Source organism: Aquarana catesbeiana, linkage group LG03 (assembly GCF_042186555.1).
Source record: "Aquarana catesbeiana isolate 2022-GZ linkage group LG03, ASM4218655v1, whole genome shotgun sequence".
NCBI lineage: Eukaryota > Metazoa > Chordata > Amphibia > Anura > Ranidae > Aquarana > Aquarana catesbeiana.
Genome location: NC_133326.1, coordinates 641,598,396 through 641,620,521, shown reverse-complemented (window position 1 = coordinate 641,620,521; position 22,126 = coordinate 641,598,396). Strand labels below are relative to the sequence as shown.

Below are 22,126 nucleotides of genomic sequence, written 5' to 3'. Positions count from 1 at the left end.
CACATTGGGGAGATGTCCCTTCACTTCCTGTCCCATAGCCAAACAGGAAGTGATAGGAAATCCCTGCAAATTAACCACTTGCCGACCTCCCACAGTACATTTACTGTGGGTGGGCTGCATGTACAGGCAAAGTGACGTACATAATTTTGCCTGTACAGACACAGAGGGAGCTGCGGACCACAACACCCCCCCGCCCCCCCCACACCCCCCGCGCAACCTCTGTGTCAACAAGACACCGCAAAATGCTGTAGTGAGCTTGCAAGTGTGCCCCATAGCAAGCAGCTTGCTATTGGAGCACACAGAGAAGAGAAGAAGCATGGAGCGCCGGTGAGGGACCCCAGAAGAGGAGGATCCAGGCTGCTCTGTGCAAAAACCATTGCACGGGGCAGGTAAGTATAACATGTTTGTTGTTTTAATTTAAAAAATAAGTTATAGACTTTACGATCACTTTAAGGTACTTAATGCGTATGTCCAAACCTTTTTTCTTTTTTTGAAAAGAGTGTAGAAGTGTTAGAACCCCTGTGAGATTTTTACTGCTAGCTGGGGCTTTTGAGAGATTAATGCTCACTTCCTAACTGGCTGATGATGTTTTACCAGACAGGAAATGAGGCGAGCAAGGCTCTCTGATTCCTCCTGTATTGAATCGTATTGTAACTGTACTGTCTGCCCTCATGTTGTAAAGCGCTGCGCAAACTGTTGGCGCTCAATAAATCCTGTATAATAAATAATAATGACTCTCCAACAGCAACACAGACACAAATAAGGGTGCGCTGCCTTAAAGTGATCGTAAAGTTACATTTTTAAAATAACAAACATCTGCATTCTTACCTGCTCTGTGCAATGAAATCGCACAGAGCAGCCCCAAAACTCCTTTTGTTTGGTCCCCCTGCCGGCGCTCTTGGCCCCTCCTCCATGTCCAGTGCCCTCATGGGAAGTCGCTCCTGCCCGATAGAACACCTTTGGGATGAATGGGGACTGAGAGCCAGGCCTTCTCGTCCAACATCAGTGCCTGAGCTCACAAATGTGCTTCTGAAAGAATGGTCAAACATTCCCATAGACACACTCCTAAACCTTGTGGACAACCTTCCCAGAAGAGTTGAAGCTGTTATATCTGCAAAGGGTGGGCCAACTCAATATTGAACCCTATGTACTAAGACTGGGATGTCATTAAAGTTCATGTAAAGTCAGGTGTCCTAATACTTTTGGTAATATAGTCTAGATCAGGCCTTGCTGCAGCCTCTCACCTTGCAACTTGCTTCAAAGTAACAATACTTCTAATCTGATCACCTGGAGAGAGGAGACAAGGGAAATGCTTTCTCCTGCCTGCAGTAGACTAATGGCATCATCTCAGCGTAGTCAAATTTACTGAACCGATGCTCAAGGACTGTTTTTACATGTCTTATGCCCCGTACACACGGTCGGACATTGATCAGACATTCCGACAACAAAATCCTAGGATTTTTTCCGACGGATGTTGGCTCAAACTTGTCTTGCATACACACGGTCACACAAAGTTGTCGGAAAATCCGATCATTCTGAACGCGGTGACGTAAAACACGTACGTCGGGACTATAAACGGGGCAGTGGCCAATAGCTTTCATCTCTTTATTTATTCTGAGCATGCGTGGCACTTTGTCCGTCGGATTTGTGTACACACGATCGGAATTTCCGACAACAGATTTTATATCCTGCTCTCAAACTTTGTGTGTCGGAAAATCCGATGGAAATTGTGTGATGGAGCCTACACACGGTCGGAATTTCCGACAACAAGGTCCTATCACACATTTTCCGTCAGAAAATCCGACCGTGTGTACGGGGCATTAGGACTGTCAATATTCAGCAAAAGGTTCCTGTTTGCTTGCCATACACTGTGTGATTTTCATTCATACCTAAATTGTAAAAAAATCAGAACATTCTTGACCAGTGTAGAACAGATGTCCCCAACCTTAGTCAATGGCTGCCAAGCCATACCCGATACTCCACCCCATCCCCTTCCATTACCTACTAACAAATTTAGACCACACAATGAATGGAGCAACAAATGGCCATAGCAGCGTCTTTATTAACAATTAAAACTTACAATAACATAAAGGTGAAAACATTCCTTAGAACAGAAACAGATAAGTCACTAAGCCTGTTGGTCTTTGAAGGCACCCCAAACTATGTTCCAATTATGCACTGCTGGACCTTTTACCATACTAGGCCTCCAGTTGAATCACACCGGCTCCGAGACAACACACCAACCGCAGTGCAACCAGTACCGTATTCCAGCGAAACCATCATTAACTGGAATACACCAGAGGGACACATCCCACCGATGGGTCCCGAACCCTTCCTTATCCTAAATTTTCTTCCGTCGTCAAAGACCAACAACTGCCCAGCTGGCATGACATCCAGTAATGCCCCCCCCCCCCCGCTCCCGATGAGGAAACTGACCAGAACAGGGTGGGTGCGTGAGAAGCTGCTTCCTTCGTCCATCGAGCTCCACTGGACGCCAGGGCTGAGCCACCCCTCCTTAAGCCGAACTAGACCCCACCCAGCCACAGGATACCCCCCAACCGGGTAAGCCCTTTTACAAAGCAATAAACACCCGACTGTTAACCCCTTCCTGACTTGTCTCCCTTCTTCTTCTTCACACCGTCATGTCTACCCTAGGAAATTTTTTTTCTGCTCCGGGCCTCACTTTTTTGTCATCATTGAGTCAACTCATTTTGTTTGAAAGCCCCTAAAACTTCCTCCAGACTTACTATTTAAATGGAATACCAGGTGTATTCGATCCTTTTTTGTTTCAATATGAATAATTTTTTTCCCCAACAAAAACCACATTCGCAAATAAAATTTCATTAGCTCGAGAAATATTTTCCATACTACTATTTTCGAATTTTCTTGTCAATGTGGTTAAAAAAAAAAAAAACGAATGTTGGTTTGACCCCAGTAATCATTCGAAAAATCGAGCTTGCCAAAAACGATATCGATATATATATATATATATATATATATATTTATATATATGTATATTTTATTTTTTTATTCCTCCAGTATATGGCCAGCTTCAGTCTCAATGTCCATGGTACAGAGGACAAGTAGAAAGCGTCCGCCCTCCCTCATTACTAAGCATGTAGAGAATGCAGAGTGATTATATCCCGGGGTCTGAATAATGTACATGTGTCAGCAGCAGAGATTATCTGGAAGGCGGCTGGCTTATACACAGACTGACATTGTTCATGTTTTCTCATGCACAGTGCCATGTATAAACAGATCATTATGTTCAGTGCTGTGTATACTATTAACCACTGGGGTCCTGTCCTATACAAACAGTCAACAAATGGAATTAAAACTGCCATACAACACTCCTATTTTTTGCTAAAAAAAAAAACAAATACTATTTTTGGATATGTTTGGAGGCGCGCACAAACATTCATTTCACTTCAAACATTTAATAGTTAAAGAATATGTAAGCCCGACATTTTATATTCCTGATGTGTGCCTGCTGTACCATGTACTTGTATGAAAAAGTATCCTTTTCTCTTTGTATTACTTCCTTCGTGCGAAATCCCTAGTGTTCCTGCCAGTCCTTATGCTTTCCTATTAAAAAAACTGACCACACTAGGCATGAGACCACAGTGTTTTCTAGCTGTGCTGGGAACTCAGTGTTCTCTCCTCCAGTGATCAGACTTGTGCTGACACGCCCCCGCCCCCACCTGTACAGCCTTTCACTTGGAAGCTCCGTGTGCTGCTGTTTCTTCTCCCCTAGCTCTTATGCAGCTGAGAACAGAAAGGATGTGATCACTTAGGCTCCATTCACACCTGATCGATTTTCTACTTAAAGCTTGTAGCTCTAAAACACTCAACAAGCCAAATCCTTTTCATTTCAATGGCCCCTGTTCACATCTGAGGGTTCTGTCGCTTGAAGCAAAACTCCTGTTGCTCAAAAAAGTACATGAGCTTCTTTTTGGCAGATTACAAGTGTTTTTGGCCCAATAGACTTCAATAGAAATGCCTGACATCAGACCACAGGACATGGTTCCAGTAATCCATGTCCTTAGTCTGCTTGTCTTCAGCAAACTGTTTGCAGGCATTCTTGTGCATCATCTTTAGAAGAGGATTCCTTCTGGGACTGCTATTTGATGCAGTGTGTGGCGTATGGTCTGAGCACTGACAGGCTGACCCCCCACCCCTTCAACCTTTGCAGCAATGCTGGCAGCACTCATACGTCTATTTCCCAAAGACAATCTCTGGATATGACACTGAGGACGTGCACTCAACTTCTTTGGTGGACCATGGTGAGGCCTGTTCTGAGTGAATCCTGTCCTGTTAAACCACTGTATGGTCTTGGCCACCGTGCTGAAGCTCAGTTTCAGGCTCTTGGCAATCTTCCTATAGCCTAGGCCATCTTTATGTAGAGCAAGAATTCTTTTTTTCAGATCCTCAGAGAGTTCTTTGCCATGAGGTGACATGTTGAACTTCCAGTGACCAGTATGAGAGAGTGAGAGCGATAACACCAAATTTAACACACCTGCTCCCCATTCACACCTGAGACCTTGTAACACTAACGAGTCACATGACACCGGGGAGGGAAAATGTCTAATTGGGCCCAATTTGGACATTTTCACTTAGGGGGTGTACTCACTTTTGTTGCCAGTGGTTTAGACATTAATGGCTGTGTGTTGAGTTATTTTGAGGGGACAGCAAATTTACACTGTTATACAAGCTGTACACTCACTACTTTACATTGTAGCAAAGTGTTATTTCTTCAGTGTTGTCACATGAAAAGATAGAATAAAACTTTTACAAAAAGTTGAGGGGTGTACTCACTTTTGTGAGATACTGTATATATACACTATATTGTCAAAAGTATTGGGACACCTGCCTTTACACGCACATGCACTTTAATGGCATCCCAGTCTTAGTCTGTAGGGTTCAATATTGAGTTGGCCCACCCTTTGCAGCTATAACAGCTTTGACTCTTCTGGGAAGGCTGTCCACAAGGTTTAGGAGTGTGTCTATGGGAATGTTTGACCATTCTTCCAGAAGCGCATTTGTGAGGTCAGGCACTGATGTTGGATGAGAAGGCCTGGCTGCAGTCTCCGCTCTAATTGATCCCAAAGGTGTCCTATCGGGTTGAGGTCAGGACTCTGTGCAGGCCAGTCAAGTTCCTCCACCCCAAACTCGCTCATCCTTGTCTTTGTGGACCTTGCTTTGTGCACTGGTGCGCCGGAGCCATCCCCAAACTGTTCCCACAAAGTTGGGAGCATGAAATTGTACAAAATGTCTTGGTATGCTGACGCCTTAAGATTTCCCTTTACTGGAACTAAGGGGCCAAGCCCAACCCCTGAAAAACAACCCCACATCATAATCCCCCTCCATCAAATGATTTGGACCAGTGCACAAAGCAAGGTCCATAAAGACATGGATGAGCAAGTTTGGGGTGGAGGAACTTGACTGGCCTGCACAGAGTCCTGACCTCAACCCGATAGAACACCTTTGGGATGAATTAGAGCGGAGAGGATTTTAGGATGACTTCAGTAGCAGATTGGGGTGGCAATGAGGTAAACGTCGGAGCAACTTATGGTTAGATTTGTGTGTTAGATTTGTTCATTTTGTGTAGGGCCATTGTTAAGTGTAGCTTTTGTATCAGATTTAATACTGTAAAGCAGAACAGCAAGCTAAGATATTAAATTCTGCATTCATTACATCATCTGTTTGTTTATTTATTTCAGGTACTTATAGAGCGCCGTCAATTTACGCAGCGCTTTACATACACATTGTACATTTCTGTTAAAGCAAGCCTTTTATTTGCGGGTGCTTTCTATTGAGTGTATCAACAACTCACTAATACATAATCCGCAAACAAAAACTCTGCTCCATTCTGTCTCCAGAGACCGTACTATCCCCCCCCCCCCCCCCCCCACTGGGGGCCACCATTTTGCCTTTCACACAGTATAGGGAAGGGTCAATCACAGCCCGCACATCAAAGATACCTCATCCCCTGCCCCTCGAACCCCCCCCCCCACCCCCGCCTGTTTCAGTAAAGTGTAATGATTCATTCGACACATCATTTACTGAGGGGTCAGTGATGGGTTAAAGATAGATGTGAAGAGGGTAACTTTTTACAAAAAGTCAACATGTGTGAATCAGTAACAACATAATCTGATCAGGTTTCATGGGTCAACTTGAGAATGGAAAGGTTTACATGTTTACATAGTTAGTCAGGTTGAAAAAAGACACAAGTCCATCTAGTTCAAACAAAAAAATTTGTACAATCCCATATACACAATCCTTCACCCACAGTTGATCCAGAGGAAGGCAAAAAAAAAACCCCAGCAGAGCATGATCCAATTTGCTACAGCAGGGGAAAAAATTCTAGGCCTTTCTTAAAACAATCTACTGAGCTGGCCAGAACTACCTCTGGAGGGAGTCTATTCAGCATTTTCACAGCTCTTACTGTGAAGAAACCTTTCCGTATTTGGGGATGAAATCTTTTTTCCACTAGATGTAATGAGTGCCCCCTTGTCCTCTGTGATGACCTTAACCACTTGCCGCCCGCCCACCGTCAAATGACGGCTGGGTGGCGCTGCTCTCGTTCTGGGTGGACATCATATGACGGCCCTCCAGAACCACCGCTCTCGAGCGCCCGTGGGGGCAAGCATCGCGGCGATCGGTGGTGTGGTGTGTCAGTCTGACACACTGCTGCACCGATCTCGGTAAAGAGCCTCTGACGGAGGCTCTTTACCACGTGATCAGCTGTGTCCAATCTCGGCTGATCACGCTGTAAACAGGAAGAGCCATTTATCGGCTTTTCCTCACTCACATGTGACAGACTCGAGTAGAGCAGAGCCGATCGGCTGCTCTCCTGACAGGGGGGTTCTGAGCTGAGTGTTTATCAGCGCAGCCCCCCCCCCCTCGGATGCCCACCCAGGACCACCAGGATGCCGCCAGGACCACCAGGGATTGCCACCACACTGGACCACCAGGTATACCACCCTAGACCACCAGGGAAATGCCAATCAGTGCCCAGGCAGCTGCCAATCAGTGCCCATCCCCAATGCCTGCCAGTACCATCAGTGATGCCTATCAATGCCATCTATCAGTACTGCATATCAGTGCCACATATCAGTGCCTATCAGTACCCAGCAGTGCCGCCTATCAGTGCCACCCATAAGGACCCATCAGTGTAGCCTTTCAGTGCCCAGTGTCGCCTATCAGTGCCCATCAGTGTCCACCAGTGCCACCCATGAGTGCCCATCAGTGCTGCATATCAGTGCCACCCATCAGTGCCACCTACCAGTGCCCATCAGTGCCGCCTATCAGTGTCCATCGTCAGTGCCACCTCATTCATGCCACCTTATCAGTGCCCGTCAGTGCCGCCTTATCAGTGCCCATCAGTGAAGAAGAAAACTTACTTTTTTACAAAATTTTATAACAGAAACAAAAGGAAAATTTTTTTTATTTGTTTAGCAAAAAATTAAAAACGCAGAGGTGATCAAATACCACCAAAATAAAGCTCTATTTGTGGGAACAAAATGATAAAAATTGTGTTTGGGTCCAGTGTAGCATGACCGCGCAATCGTCATTTAAGCAGCGACAGCGCTGAAAGCTGAAAATTGGCTTGGGCAGGAAGGGGGTGTAAGTGCCTGGCATTGAAGTAGTCAAAGTGAATAACTCAACACCAAGTTGACTATATGGACCACTTATGTATTTGTACATGTTAATCAATTCCCCCCTTAATCTCCTCTTCTCAAGAGGGAATAGATTCAGTTCCTCCAATCTTTCCTCATAGCCGAGCTCCTCCATGCCTCTTATCAGTTTGGTTGCCCTTCTCTGCACTTTCTCCAGTTCCCCAATTCCTTTTTTTGAGAACTGGTGCCCGAAACTGAACTGCATAATATATTGTTCACGTGGTTTCTTGCCTCTCCTTCTAGTAACTAGTTCTATATTGGTTAAAAAAAAGGTTGAAGCCTGAATACACGTGTACAAACACGCTTAATAAAACACTCCAAAAATGCTCATCAAGCGTGAACCTAGAGTTAGTGAAAGATTTGAAATCCCCTCCCCCGCCACCAAAATCTTCTTTGTCCTTTAGGACCCTCAGGTCACAATCATTCATGTACTGGGCAGCATGCTAACGCTGGGTGGCATAACATAGTGGCAATGCTACATCTAGGTTTGCCTCTAAAAATGACCTCATCCTTACGGAGGTGTCTGTTCTCTTTGTGTTTGTGTGGGACTTGCTTCAATTTCCTTCCACAGCCTGAAAAGTTACTCAAAACTGAGAACAACCTGGCCGTACACCAGAAGAATATTGCTCAATATTTCTAATTTTCAGAATGTTCTTTTGATTTTCTAATCATTAGTGAGGGTCTAAACCACAACCTTTTTTTTCAACTGAAAAACACTGAAGGAGCAGGATGGAAATATTTTTCTTCAATAAAAAGATTTATAAGAAGAGTGTTTACATTTGGGAAATTCCATTCATTCCATAATCAAATGTAAAAAACACACGAATTCTTGAAGTACTTTCGAACAACAAGTCTATGTTGGCATTAACAAATGTACTAATGAGATTTTTTTGGGTGAACATTCATGTGAAAATCTACCATATGACGAGCTCTGTCCACTGTTGAGGGTTCTACATGTTCTGTAAACTCCTATGAAACCTTAACGTCCGAACTAATCAAAAAAAAAAAAAAAAAAAACTATGTATCTACGAATCTATCATCTACCAGCATGGCCGGTAAAAGTGCCAATTAGCAATTGGAAATAGATAAGGTTGGTATTTGGTACTAAGAATGGTGGTATCCCTATCTTAAAGACATACTGTATCAGAGCCTACCTGAATGTATGAGGACAGTCACGTGGAGTAGAGCTAGCAGGATCCAATAGTTTCCCATGGTGAGGTATGATCCAGAAGTTTAGCTCCACACCGTAATGCAGAGGATCCAGTAGAGTCAATAGTTTTCCCTCCAATCCCTTCTGTTTCAAAACTCTGAAATCTTAAAGTTTAAGCACTTCCACTCTGTTTCCTGTAGGCTGGACCTCCCCTTCTCAAGTTCTGCTTGGTCTTAAAGGAGGTTTTTATTTAAACACATATGAAAGGTTCCCTCTTCTCTCTCTGGTTCCTAATGGCTTCTCTCTCGGGTCTGTTCTATGTAATAGATTCCAGCTGTCTGCAGGTCTCTGCTGCTCTCCCCTCCTTTTCTATGTCGGCAGCTGTTGCAGCCCACTCCTCTACTTCTCCCTCTCGGCTCCTTTCTCTTTCTATTATGAGAAGTAGCAGGGGGGTGGAAAGGGGGGATTTCCAAAGCAATGAGGAACCTGGCACAGTCCTAGCATTGCGAGGTCAGATTAATTGGAATTTCCCAAAAATCTTCATCCTCGGCCAGAGCTAGCTGTTGCAAGTATACTAATTAGGGTTCTGACAGTCAGTGCGTAACGCTACACAGGAAAAAGTTGGCTTACATTTGGCACGGTCACAAACAAAAGGGCAAGTTTTGAAGGTATAAACAAAAGTCGGCAGTGCTAATAATAACATGGTGCAAACACACCAATAAAGTGCAAAACAAATATTAAGTGACCAAAAATAGTGTAAGTCCACTTTGAATATGTAGAATGAGAACAACTAGTCCCAATTAGAGGATGCGTACACCACTGTGTAATGAAAAATATCAGAAAACTTTTATGTTCACCACGTGGGCCACCTGTGTGTGACTGTTTTTTTTTGCACCTGCCAGTGCGTTTTCTATTACCAATGATTACAGTTTGGAAGGAATATAATTAAATCGTTATTAAACCCTAAAATGTTAATAGCCATTATAGCAGCTTACCTGAACACTTATCTTGTCTTCTTTTTTAAAAGCTTTCCTTTCTTCTTTTTTAAAAGCTTTCCTTTCTTCTTTTTTAAACCAGTTCAAAGGTCCTCTTTTGGGGTGGCTCCATTGCCCTGCGGGGGTTCTATGGACCCACCCTTATGTGCGCAATACCAGGAGAGAGACCACAAGCTGGTCATACACTTTTATATCCAATCTAATAGATTCCATTATCTATGCAATACAGTGCAGAGGGTAGAACCCCCCCCCCCCCCCCCCCGCTAGGCAACTCTATTCTGGCAGCTATCGGCAGGATAGCCCTGTCAGAATACCCTAACAATGGCTGCATGTGATTAAATGCTGCTGTTGTTCAACCAAACATTTTCTGTTTAACTCCTTTGATTTTTCAAACTAAGGATGTTGGGCTGAATGGCGATGACAGAGCCACCTATTAAGCAAATTTCAGTAGTGTATGGTCAACATAAAGTGGTAGTAAAGTCCCCTTTTTTATTTATAACTACCGGTAAGCCTATAATAAGTCTTACCTATAGGTACAGTAAATATTTACTTTATTGGCAGCCGGTGACACTGATGACATGCCATCGATTGAGAGAACTGTGCCATGGCCGTGACTCCTGCGCGCCTACACAGGAGTGACATCATCACAGCTCTGCCATTCAAACGGCCGGAGCCCACAAACCCAGAACGAAGATCGGGTGAAGATGGAAGCCCTGTCAGCAGTTATGCAATGCAATACTAGCACATTTTGCTCTTAATTTGCAGGGGGAAGATTTTTTTTTCCCGTTAACTTTTATGTCTGAGTATAGATCTATGTTTGTCCCAAGCATGTTTGAAGCCATTTACTGTTGACTGGATCACTACTGCCCCATACACACGGTCGGATTTTCCGACGGAAAATGTGTGATAGGACCTTGTTGTCGGAAATTCCGACCATGTGTAGGCTCCATCACACATTTTCCATCGGATTTTCCGACACACAAAGTTTGAGAGCAGGATATAAAATGTTCCGACAACAAAATCCGTTGTCGGAAATTTCCGATCTTGTGTACACAAATCCGACGCACAAAGTGCCACGCATGCTCAGAATAAATAAAGAGATGAAAGCTATTGGCCACTGCCCCGTTTATAGTCCCGACGTACGTGTTTTACGTCACCGCGTTCAGAACGATCGGATTTTCCAACAACTTTGTGTGACCGTGTGTATGCAAGACAAGTTTGAGCCAACATCCGTCGGAAAAAATCCTAGGATTTTGTTGTCGGAATGTCCGAACAAAGTCCGACCGCGTGTACGGGGCATAACTCAGCTGGAAGCTTATTCCAATCATCAACTACCCTTTCAGTAAAATAATACTTTCTAAGATCAGTTTTGAACTTCCCTCCATGTTGTTTGAGGGTCCCTGTGTTCTTGATTTTGGTTTCATATTGAAAATACTGCCCTCCTGAATCTTATTCACCCCCTTGATGTATTTATAGGTCTCAATCATTTCTCCCTTTTTCCTTCTTTCCTCCAGACTGTACATATTAAGTTCCTGAACTCGTTCTCGATATGTTTTATCCCCCAAACCTTTCACCATTTGTGTTACCCGTGTCTGGACTTATTCTATCTTATCAATATCTTTCTGTGAGTGAGGTCTCCAGAACTGGACACAGTATCCTAAATGAGGTCTCACTAAATATCTATATAGAAGAAATCAGGACCTCCTTCCTTCTGCTGGCGATCCGTATAGTGATGCATCCTAGAGTTCTGTTTGATTTACTCACCGCCTGGTTACACTGTTTGCTCATTTTGCAATCATCTAAAATAAGTACCCCCAAATCTTTTTCCTCTGTAGTGCTGGCAAACACTGTACCCCCAATGTTGTGCTCTCTCAGGGGATTATATTTCCCTAGGTGCATTATTTTACATTTAGAAACATTGAACTGCAGTCTCCACTGCTTTGACCAATCTTCCAGCAATGCCAAATCATGTTCCATATTACAGACACCTCCAGGGATATCAATCCTATTGCACACCTTTGTGTCATCAGCAAAAAGACATACCTTGCCCAACAAACCTTTAGTTATATCACTTACATAGAGGTTAAATAGAACAGGACCTAGTACAGAGCCTTGTGGTACCCCACCAGTTACTGGTCTATGTTCTAGGGCTTCCATTACATCCCTGCTCCTGCTTGTAATAGCAGTTTGAGAATTCCAGTTAATGTCAGGCATGTTAAAGTCACCCATAATCAAAACCTCTCCCTTCATTGCCATGTGAGTTATCTTGTCAATCAACAAGCTATCATAATCTTCAGTCTGTCCTGGTGGTCTGTTTACTATATTAATTCTAAGTGAAAATCCTTCTCTGGTTGGAAGGAAGACCCAGAGGGTTTCGAGAATTGCATTTGTTTTTTTAATTAATGTTAACAACATTATGCTATTTTTGACAAATATGGCAACTCCACACCCCCTCTTCCCTACTGTGTTGTTCCTGTATAGTGTTTACCCTGGTATGTCCCTGGAGTTGCAACAAGGTCCAAGTTGTCCCTAGACATAACAGTTGTCCGATCACAAAGCTTGTTGCCTAAGCTACGAAAATTAGTGCACATGACATAACAAACACTGCTATCTACTGCTTTTTTTTTTAGCACCAGAAACTTCAACAGAAGTGACCACCCCATCAGCCCAGTCCTTATCAACACTAACCCTCACATTTGTTTCAACCCACTGGGGACAGAATTGGTCCTCATCAATTAAACCTCTGACCCATTTCTCAGTTTAAATACATGTCCAAAAAAATCCTAAGTTTCATACTAAGAAGCTCAGTGCTCTTGTGTGAGGGATGCAGGCCATTTCTTTTGTACAGCAGACCACCTGCTGTACAACCAAAAGTAACCAAAACCTTCAGCTTTGCACCAGCACTAATCCTTTGACCAAACATTGCCCATTATGCACAGGTAAGACCTCTGAAAATGTAACAGTACACCCTAACTGTTGAAGATCCTAGCCCAAAGTTTGAAAATCCTTTTGTACAGAACGCACATCATTCTGGGACAAATCTTTTGTGCCAAGGTGCAAAACAACATCAACATTGCACTCTTCAATAGCTTTTTTTTTACAATTTTTAAAATGCTTTTATCTCTCCTAACAGTAGCCCCAGGCAAACACCTAACTTCCTTTGACACTTTCACATGATTTCCTTGTAAGGACATTTCTTACAATTGAATCACCACAAGAAGATGACTTCTCTTTTTAGGAGGATTATCCACAACACTCGCCTGGTTTCCAACCTCAGATAAAACAGTTACTCTTGGCATTGCAATTTTTTTTTCTCAGGGTCCTCCTTCCTATTCAGAGAAGGGTTGCCAATCTCACAAGCAGCTATATTTGCAACCTTTGTATCTGCTTCTAGCTCAGAAATAACACTATAGGGGTTATGCAGTGTCACACCAAAAGCTACATGTTTATGGTCCACAGACCTCACTCTTCCTGACCCAACAGTTGTCCACACTGCCCTTCTCCTGCACAGTCTTTGAGAAAAAGGTGGCTTTTTGCAGTGCAGCTCAACAGAACAAATTGGCTTCGACGGCCTCCTGATCTCAGACTGCAGGACACAAACCAAGGAATTTAGACAAGCAATTCCATTTAGAGGCGGCTCTCTAATTAGGCAAATAAGGTGGTCGCCTAAGACCTCACACTCCCAGGAGCCTCGCGGCCACTTAATTTGCCTGATGTGTGTGTGGGAGAATGGGAGGGAATGTCCCTGGTTAGTGTCCTCAAGCTGGCAGGGCGAACGGGCCGGGCGGGTAAAGGGTCACCGCCTTTAGTATACAGCGCTGATTCCTGCAGATGAATTGTAATCTAATGTCATACTGCCCACCGCCATACACTCCGCACATCTCTCATGTCATACTACCCACCGCCATACACTCCGCAACCCTCTCATGTCATACTACCCACTGCCATACACTCTGCACCCCTCTAATGTCATACTACCCACCGCCATACACTCTGCACCCCTCTCATGCCATACTACTCACTTCCATACACTCTGCACCCCTCTCATGTCATACTACTGTGTTGTTCCTGTATAGTGTTTACCCTGGTATGTCCCTGTAGTTGCAACAAGGTCCAAGTTGTCCCTAGACATAAGAGTTGTCCGATCACAAAGCTTGTTGCCTAAGCTATGAGAATTAGTACACATGACATAACAAACACTGCTATCTACTGCTTTATTTTTAGCACCAGAAACTTCAACAGAAGTGACCACCCCATCAGCCCAGTCCTTATCAACACAAACGCTCACATTTGTTTCAACCCACTGGGGACAGAATTGGTCCTCATCAATTTCACCTCTGACCCATTTCTCAGTTTAAATACATGTCCAAAAAAATCCTAAGTTTCATACTAAGAAGCTCAGTGCTCTTGTCTAAGGGATGCAGACCATCTCTTTTGTACAGCAGACCACCTGATAGCATAATGACTAACATAACCAAAACCTTCAGCTTTGCACCAGCACTAATCCTTTGACCAAACATTGTCCATTATGCACAGGTAAGACCTCTGAAAATGTAACAGTACACCCTAACTGTTGAAGATCCTAGCCCAAAGTTTGAAAATCCTTTTGTACAGAACGCAGATCGTTCTGGGACAAATCTTTTGTGCCAAGGTGCAAAACAACATCAACATTGCACTCTTCAATAGCTTTTTTTTATAATTTTTAAAATGCTTTTTATCTCTCCTAACATTAGCCCCAGGCAAACACCTAACTTCCTTTGACATTTCACATGATTTCCTTGTAAGGACATTTCTTACAATTGAATCACCACAAGAAGATGACTTCTCTTTTTAGGAGGATTATCCACAACACTCACCTGGTTTCCAACCTCAGATAAAACAGTTACCTTTGGCATTGCAATTTTTTTTTCTCAGGGTCCTCCTTCCTATTCAGAGAAGGGTTGCCAATCTCACAAGCAGCTATATTTGCAACCTTTGTATCTGCTTCTAGCTCAGAAATAACACTATAGGGGTTATGCAGTGTCACACCAAAAGCTACATGTTTATGGTCCACAGGACTCACTCTTCCTGACCCAACAGTTGTCCACACTGCCCTTCTCCTGCACAGTCTTTGAGAAAAAAGGTGGCTTTTTGCAGTGCAGCTCAACAGAACAAATTGGCTTCGACGGCCTCCTGATCTCAGACTGCAGGGCACAAACCAAGGAATTTAGACAAGCAATTCCATTCAGATGCGGCTCTCTAATTAGGCAAATAAGGTGGTCGCCTAAGGCCTCACACTCCCAGGGGCCTCGCGGCCACCTAATTTGCCTGATGTGTGTGTGGGAGAATGGGAGGGAATGTCCCTGGTTAGTGTCCTCAAGCTGGCAGGGCGAACGGGCCGGGCGGGTAAAGGGTCACCGCCTTTAGTATACAGCGCTGATTCCTGCAGATGAATTGTAATCTAATGTCATACTGCCCACCGCCATACACTCCGCACCCCTCTCATGTCATACTACCCACCGCCATACACTCCGCAACCCTCTCATGTCATATTACCCACCGCCATACACTCTGCACCCCTTTAATGTCATACTACCCACCGCCATACACTCTGCACCCCTCTCATGTCATACTACTCACCGCCATACACTCTGCACCCCTCTCAGGTCATACTACCCACCGCCATACACTCTGCACCCCTCTCGTGTCATAATACCCACCGCCATACACTCTGCACCCCTCTCATGTCATACTACCCACTGCCATACACTCAGCACCCCTCTAATGTCATACTACCCACCGCCATACACTCTGCACCCCTCTCAGGTCATACTACCCACCGCCATACACTCTGTACCCCTCTCGTGTCATAATACCCACCGCCATACACTCTGCACCCCTCTCATGTCATACTACCCACTGCCATACACTCCGCACCCCTCTAATGTCATACTACCCACCGCCATCCACTCCGCACCCCTCTCATGTCATACTACCCTCCGTCTTGCACTCTGCACCCCTCTCATGTCATATTACCCACCGCCATACACTCTGCACCCCTCTCATGTACATACTACCCCTCACCATACACCCTGCACCCCTCTCCTACTACTTCTACTTGCCTCCATAGACTCTGCACCCCTCTCATGTACATACTTTCCACCGTCATACCCTCCACTTTCCTCTCCTACTCAGGTTTACCGCCATTGTACAGTACCATCATAATAGCATCATGGGCAAAGTAATGCACTGGGGCCCCTACTAGGTAGATGGTGTCCTGTGCTATACAGAAAAAACAGTGAGTATGGCTAAATTATTCTACATATTGGGCATGGCTTTTTAGTTTGATTAGAAATTTTAGTAGTTTTACGTTTTTTGGTGAGAGTTTTTTGGTTTCTTTGGTGAGATATCAGGGGTCTAAAAGGACCCCTGAAGTCTCACTTTTAAAACAGAGAAAGGTACTGAGGAAACACATTCCCCAGTTCCTTTCTCTGTAGACTCAGCTGCATTGCAGATGAATAAACAGGAGACAGAGGCTCCTGTTCATTCATAAACTAGAGCATAGTAAACATAGTTTACTATGCTTCAGTTATGAATGAACACAGTGAGTGATCTGTATCGATCACTCACTGTGTTATTTTAGAAAAGGTAAAGGCTGGTAAATTACATTTACCAGCCCCTTTTCCCAGCCTCCACCCTGAAGATCCCCTGTGGGGGGGTACACCGTTATTTTTTATTGCTTTACATTATTTTTCCCATTATGGGCGTGAGTGGGGCCTCATGTCGAAGTTTTCCCTAAGGCCTTACAAAGCCTAGAGCCACTTCTGATTCCATAGAAAAGAAATCTGCAAACAAATGGGACAGCATCCCAGCTCCCAAAAAGTGCCACGAAAAACAAATGCCAAACAAAATTCAAACACAGGTACTAACCAAAGCTAGTTGGCTGTCTCCAAACTACTGCTGTTCATAACTATGCACTTTTGTCCTGATGCAGTTCTACAGAGTTGCACCCCTTCTTAAATACAACGCTAATTAGGCACCAATTAGGACAAAAGCTCAGCTCTCTTACATATGCTAATTGATAACACCCAGTACTCAAGACCTCAGCAGCACAATAATATTTAATCCAGTACTTAGTATCACCAATCACAACACACCCAAAATACCAAGGTTAAAAAAGTAAATAATTGAAGAAAAGCAATTATAAATACTTTTAAACAAATTAGAAATAATTTAAACTTACTGTATTCAGCTACTGCTGTTCAAAACTATGCACTTTTGTTCTTCTGCACTTCTGTACTACTGCACTTCGAAAAGTGCAAACTCTACAGAGTACAGAGACTTGTAGTTCTAAAGGAAGGTGCTCAGGGGACACTCTAATGATGTTATCATTGCAACCCCCCACCAGAAGTTCAGGGAAGTGGCTCAGAGAAAGCTCAAGGCTGTAGTAAGTAGAGATGGGCAAGCAGTTTAGGCCAAGCAAAAGTTTGGCCCGAACATTGCCTGTTCGGTGAACTCCTGAATTTGCAGGGAGCTAGGCGGGATGTTTGCCCCACAATGCACAGCACATTCTAAGCCCTGATTGGGAAAAGCTCTGCCCAATCAGGGCACGATAAATATCTGGTTGTTAAGGAGCAGGCCAAGAAGCCAGCCGCAGCATCCTTAACAACAGATGAATTATCAGCTGTCAACAGGCTTTCCCGCTGACAGCTGAATGTAAAAAGTTTAAAAATTGCCGGCAATAGAGAAATGTTTAAAAAAAACGGCGTTGGGGTCCCCTCCAGAATCCATATCAGACACTTTGGGTCTGGTATTGATTTTGAGGGGAACCCCCACGCCAAGAAAAAAAAATGGCATGGGGTCACCCCCAAATTTCATACCAGACCCTTATCTGAACATGCAGCCTGGCAGGCCAGGAAAGGGGGGAAGCGAGTGAGTGCCCCCCCCCACCTGAACCATATGCCCCATGTCCTCAACATGGGGGGGTGCTTTGGGGCAGGATGGGGACAAGATCCTCCTCCCCCCAACCCTCGCTCGTCCCCCCCTTTTCCTGACCTGCCAGGCTGCATGCTCAGATAAGGGTCTGGTATGGACTTTAGGGGGGACCCATGCCATTTTTGTTTTAATTTTGGCATAGGGTTCCCCTTATAACCCATACCAGACCCAAAGGTCCTGGTATGGATTGGGGGGACCCCCACACCGTTTTTTTTTTTTTATTGCCTGCAATCGGATTGTATTGCTGGCAATTTAAATGTCATTTTTTTTCTTTATAAATGTCAGTTTTTCTGCAGCAGGTTCTATACATGGTTCAGTTGCGCCATTTTACAGGCAGGCTAAGGGGACCCCCAGGCACGGTATTTAAAGTGATTTTTCATTTTTATTATTTCACTTTAAGCATCATTAAAATCACTGCTCCTGTAAAAACGATATTTTTAAAAACCTTTTTTCTCTATTGATACATGTCCCCTAGGGCAGTACCTGGGCCCCCATAGCCTTTTTTATGGCCAACAGCTTGCATATAAGCTTTCAAAATTCAAAATTTTGATTTTTCAAGTTCGAGTCCCATAGACTTTAATAGAGTGCGCGGCTCGGTCCCGAACTTTTTTCATGTTCGTGAGTTCTGGTGTGAACCGTACAGGGCCGTGTTTGGCCCAACTCTAGTAGTAAGTAAGGATGGGCCGAACACCCTCCCTGTTCAGTCTGCAGCAGAACTCCCGAACAGAGGAAATGTTCTAACCTGAACGGCGAACCCCATTGAAGTCTATGGGAGCTGGACAGGAAAAATCAAAAGTACCCATTTTGAAGTCTTATATGGAAGTACCGTATTTATCGGTATATTACACCCACAGGCGTATACACGCACCTTAATTTTAGGAGGGAAATTTTAGGAAACAAACTTAAACTTTAAATAGAGAACTTTGAAGCAAAATAAGGGTCAGTGCACATCTGCAGCCTCACCATTTGTTGGGGTGCTGACAAAGCCACCGTTAGCCCGAAATTTCAGCTGTGTATGGCCAGCTTAAATGAGGTCTACTTAAAGCTGTATAAGACTTTGGTATATATTTAAAGCGTATGTGTGGGCTAAATCTCTGCACTGCATGCACATTTCTTCAATATTGTTCTCTTTAACCCCTTGATGCCGGCTGCTTGCATATATGCGGCCGCTCGGCGGGTGGGCCTTAACGTCGAGTGGACCTGTTAAAACAGCTCACCATACTGAGAGAATGCTCCCTGCACGCTCCCAGAACATTAGCCAAGCAGGTACTGGAAAGCTCCTGCTGCATACTTGCGAATGCAATTTTCTTCAAATTCACCGATTTTTTTTTATACTAGTTGTATGTAAAAATACACTTAATTATTTCTGAAGTTATATACAACTGTATTAAAGTGTTTTTTCTGTGTATCTTTGAGAAGCTCAGTTTTAAAACGCCCCCATTCTCCACATGCCATGGACATTTTAGCTGATAAAGGAAATGTTAGGAGACTGGATTGTGTTGCCCGCAGGCACAGATTTAGCGTGCAAATGACATGAATAGACTGACAAGAAGACGTGACCTCTGCTTTCTTTCACTTTCATTTTCCGGGAAGCCAGAAGATTCATAGAAATCGGGAGACTCTGCAGGTCTGACTACACTGACGGAATATAGATTGGTTTACGTAAGAGTTGTCCTAATAGTGTTTAACCACTTGCCTACCGGGGCAATTTTTAGATTTTTTGCACTCATTTATTGCTAGAAATTACTATAAACACCCCAAAAAAGTATATATTTTCTGAAAGCAGAGACCCATGAGAATAACATTATGGTAGTTGCAATTGCTTTATGTTGCATAATATTTGTGCAGTTATTTATCAAACGCACATTTTTAAGGAAAAAATTGAATAAAATTAATATTAATGCAAAAAAAACCCCACAATATCCATTTTTTGGGGTAAAAAACCCCTGTGACCCCTGAAGTGACGTAATACACTTTGCTTCCAAGGTCATTAGTTGCAGGAGGGATTGGGGTATGAATGTCTCTCTGAGTTTCTCCTGCTTTTAACAAGAAAGGTGTTTCCCACTGTCAAGGACTCTCCGGTGGAATGGGAGAGCCAAGAAACCATGGTGGGTGCTGCCAGTGCTGGGATGGGGGTCACCAGGGCTTTTTTTCACCTGCAACTTGGTGGAACTCAGTTCCACCACCTCTGGCTCAGGCCCTCCACTCCCTGCTCACCACTGATACTTGTATTGTAAACACAGAAGTTCAGCTTCTGTGTTTACAAGTGACAGCTTGTCTCCCAACGGCTCCCACCGATCTGATCTCCTGAGCGGCTCCCACTGAGTGCAGGATGGGGACAAGGGAGATGCAGGTGCCTGGGGTGCAGAGCAGATGCCAACACCCCAGCTGAATACGGCAACAAAAGTAAGACATGTGGAAGATGGTGGACCTTTTAAGGAGGGGGGAGAATATGGGGCAGGGGCAGTGGGGGGGTTGCATGCCGAGGTCAGAGCTGAAGAGGAGTGAAAGTGAGTTGTGGATGAGGATGCAGAGGTAAGCAGTTGTGGAAGAAGACTGAACTCTGCACTTTATGTGTAGGGCTCCCCTGAACTCTGCACTATGTATTCAGTGCACCCCTGAACTCTGCACTGTCTGTGTAACCCCCCAGAACCCTGCACAAGGTGTGAGTGTGGAAGAGAGGGGTTTTTTGGAGGGTCGTGGTTGAGTTCCTGCACCTATTTTTCAGAGAAAAAAAGCACTGAGGGTCACCCTTTGAGAGCCCCAAAAAAGTGATCACTTTTATTGGAAAGCCCTTGCCCAGCTTTTAAAGCCAGTACCAAGCTCACAGCTGCAGTAGCAGGTGTAAGCTTAATGTAACCACTTGTCTACCATGCCATTTATAAGTGTACCTTGGCAGACAAGTGGCTAAGTCCATAAAGCTACCCTGTATTTTTTTCATTACAGGAACATTTCTTTGATGCCCTAGCTGGCTGCTGCTCACAACATTCAGCTTATGCTAATGCTGTTTTTAGTGTTTGCATTGATGCGTGTATAACCTACCCAGGGGTGTGGGAAATATTTACAATGGGAACACTCCTACTAAATTCCTGGAGGTAATAAAGAAATAATTTTCTACAAATTCTTTATCTGGCTTCTGGATGCCTGTGAGCAGAATACAGGTTGTCAGTGAATAAAAGGATATACGCTATATTACCAAAAGTACTGGGCCCCCCTTTTTTACACACTTAAACTTTAATGGCATCCCAGTCTTAGTCCGTAGGGTTCAATATTGAGTTGGCCCACCCTTTGCAGCTATAACAGCTTCAACTCTTCTGGGAAGGCTGTCCACAAGGTTTAGGAGTGTGTCTATGGGAATGTTTGACCATTCTTCCAGAAGCGCATTTGTGAGGTCAGGCACTGATGTTGGATGAGAAGGCCTGGCTTGCAGTCTCCCCTCTAATTCATCCCAAAGGTGTTCTATCGGGTTGAGGACTGCAGGCCAGTCAAGTTTCTCCACCCCAAACTCGCTCAACCATGTCTTTATGGATCTTGCTTTGTGCACTGGTGCGCAGTCATGTTGGAACAGGAAGGGGCCATCCCCAAACTGTTCCCACAAAGTTGGGAGTATGAAATTGCCCAAACTGTCTTGGTATGCTGACACCTTAAAGTGATTGTAAAGTCTTGTTTAAAAAAATAAATAAATAAATAACAAACATGTTATACTTCCCTCCTCTGTGCAGTTGGTTTTGCACAGAGCAGCCCGGATTCCTCCTCTTCTTGGGTCCCTCTTTTGTGCTCCTAGTCCCTCTGTTCTATTGAGTGCCCCCATAGTCAGCAGCTTCCTATGAGGGCACTGGAGCTGAGTCACAGCCCCGACCCAGTCCCACCCCCTCTCTCCCCTGACTTACTGACTTTGATTGACAGCCACGGGAGCCAATGGCGCTGCTGCTGTTTCTCAGCCAATCAATAGGAGGGTCCTGGAAGGCTTAGACATATGTGAACATCGCTGGAAAGAGATAGGGCTCAGGTAAGTAATCAGGGCGGTGCTGGGGAGGCTGCTACACACAAAAGGTTTTTATCTTAATGCAAAAAAACCTTCTGCCTTTAAAACTCCTTTAAGAGTTCCCTTCACTGGATCTAAGGGGACAAGCCCAACCTCTGAAAAACAACCCCACACTATAATCTCCCTCCACCAAATGATTTGGACCAGTGCACAAAGCAAGGTCCATAAAGACATAGATGAGTGAGTTTGGGGTGGAGGAACTTGACTGGCCTGCACAGAGTCCTGACCTCAACTTAAAGAACACCTTATGGATGAATTAGAGCAGAGACTACGAGCCAGGACT

At 44.3% G+C, this 22,126-nt stretch overlaps 1 protein-coding gene across 1 annotated transcript in view; it reads right to left on the bottom strand.

The window, feature by feature from the left end:
* Nucleotides 1–9,409, bottom strand: part of LOC141133279 (intercellular adhesion molecule 1-like) — a 66,903-nt gene extending 57,494 nt beyond the window's left edge. The window contains exon 1 of the mRNA XM_073622553.1: nt 8,834–9,409. Coding sequence (XP_073478654.1) covers nt 8,834–8,891 — 58 coding nt within the window. The 5' untranslated portion in view covers nt 8,892–9,409. The remainder of the gene's footprint in view (nt 1–8,833) is intronic.
* Between the last annotated feature and the right edge of the window lie 12,717 nt (nt 9,410–22,126).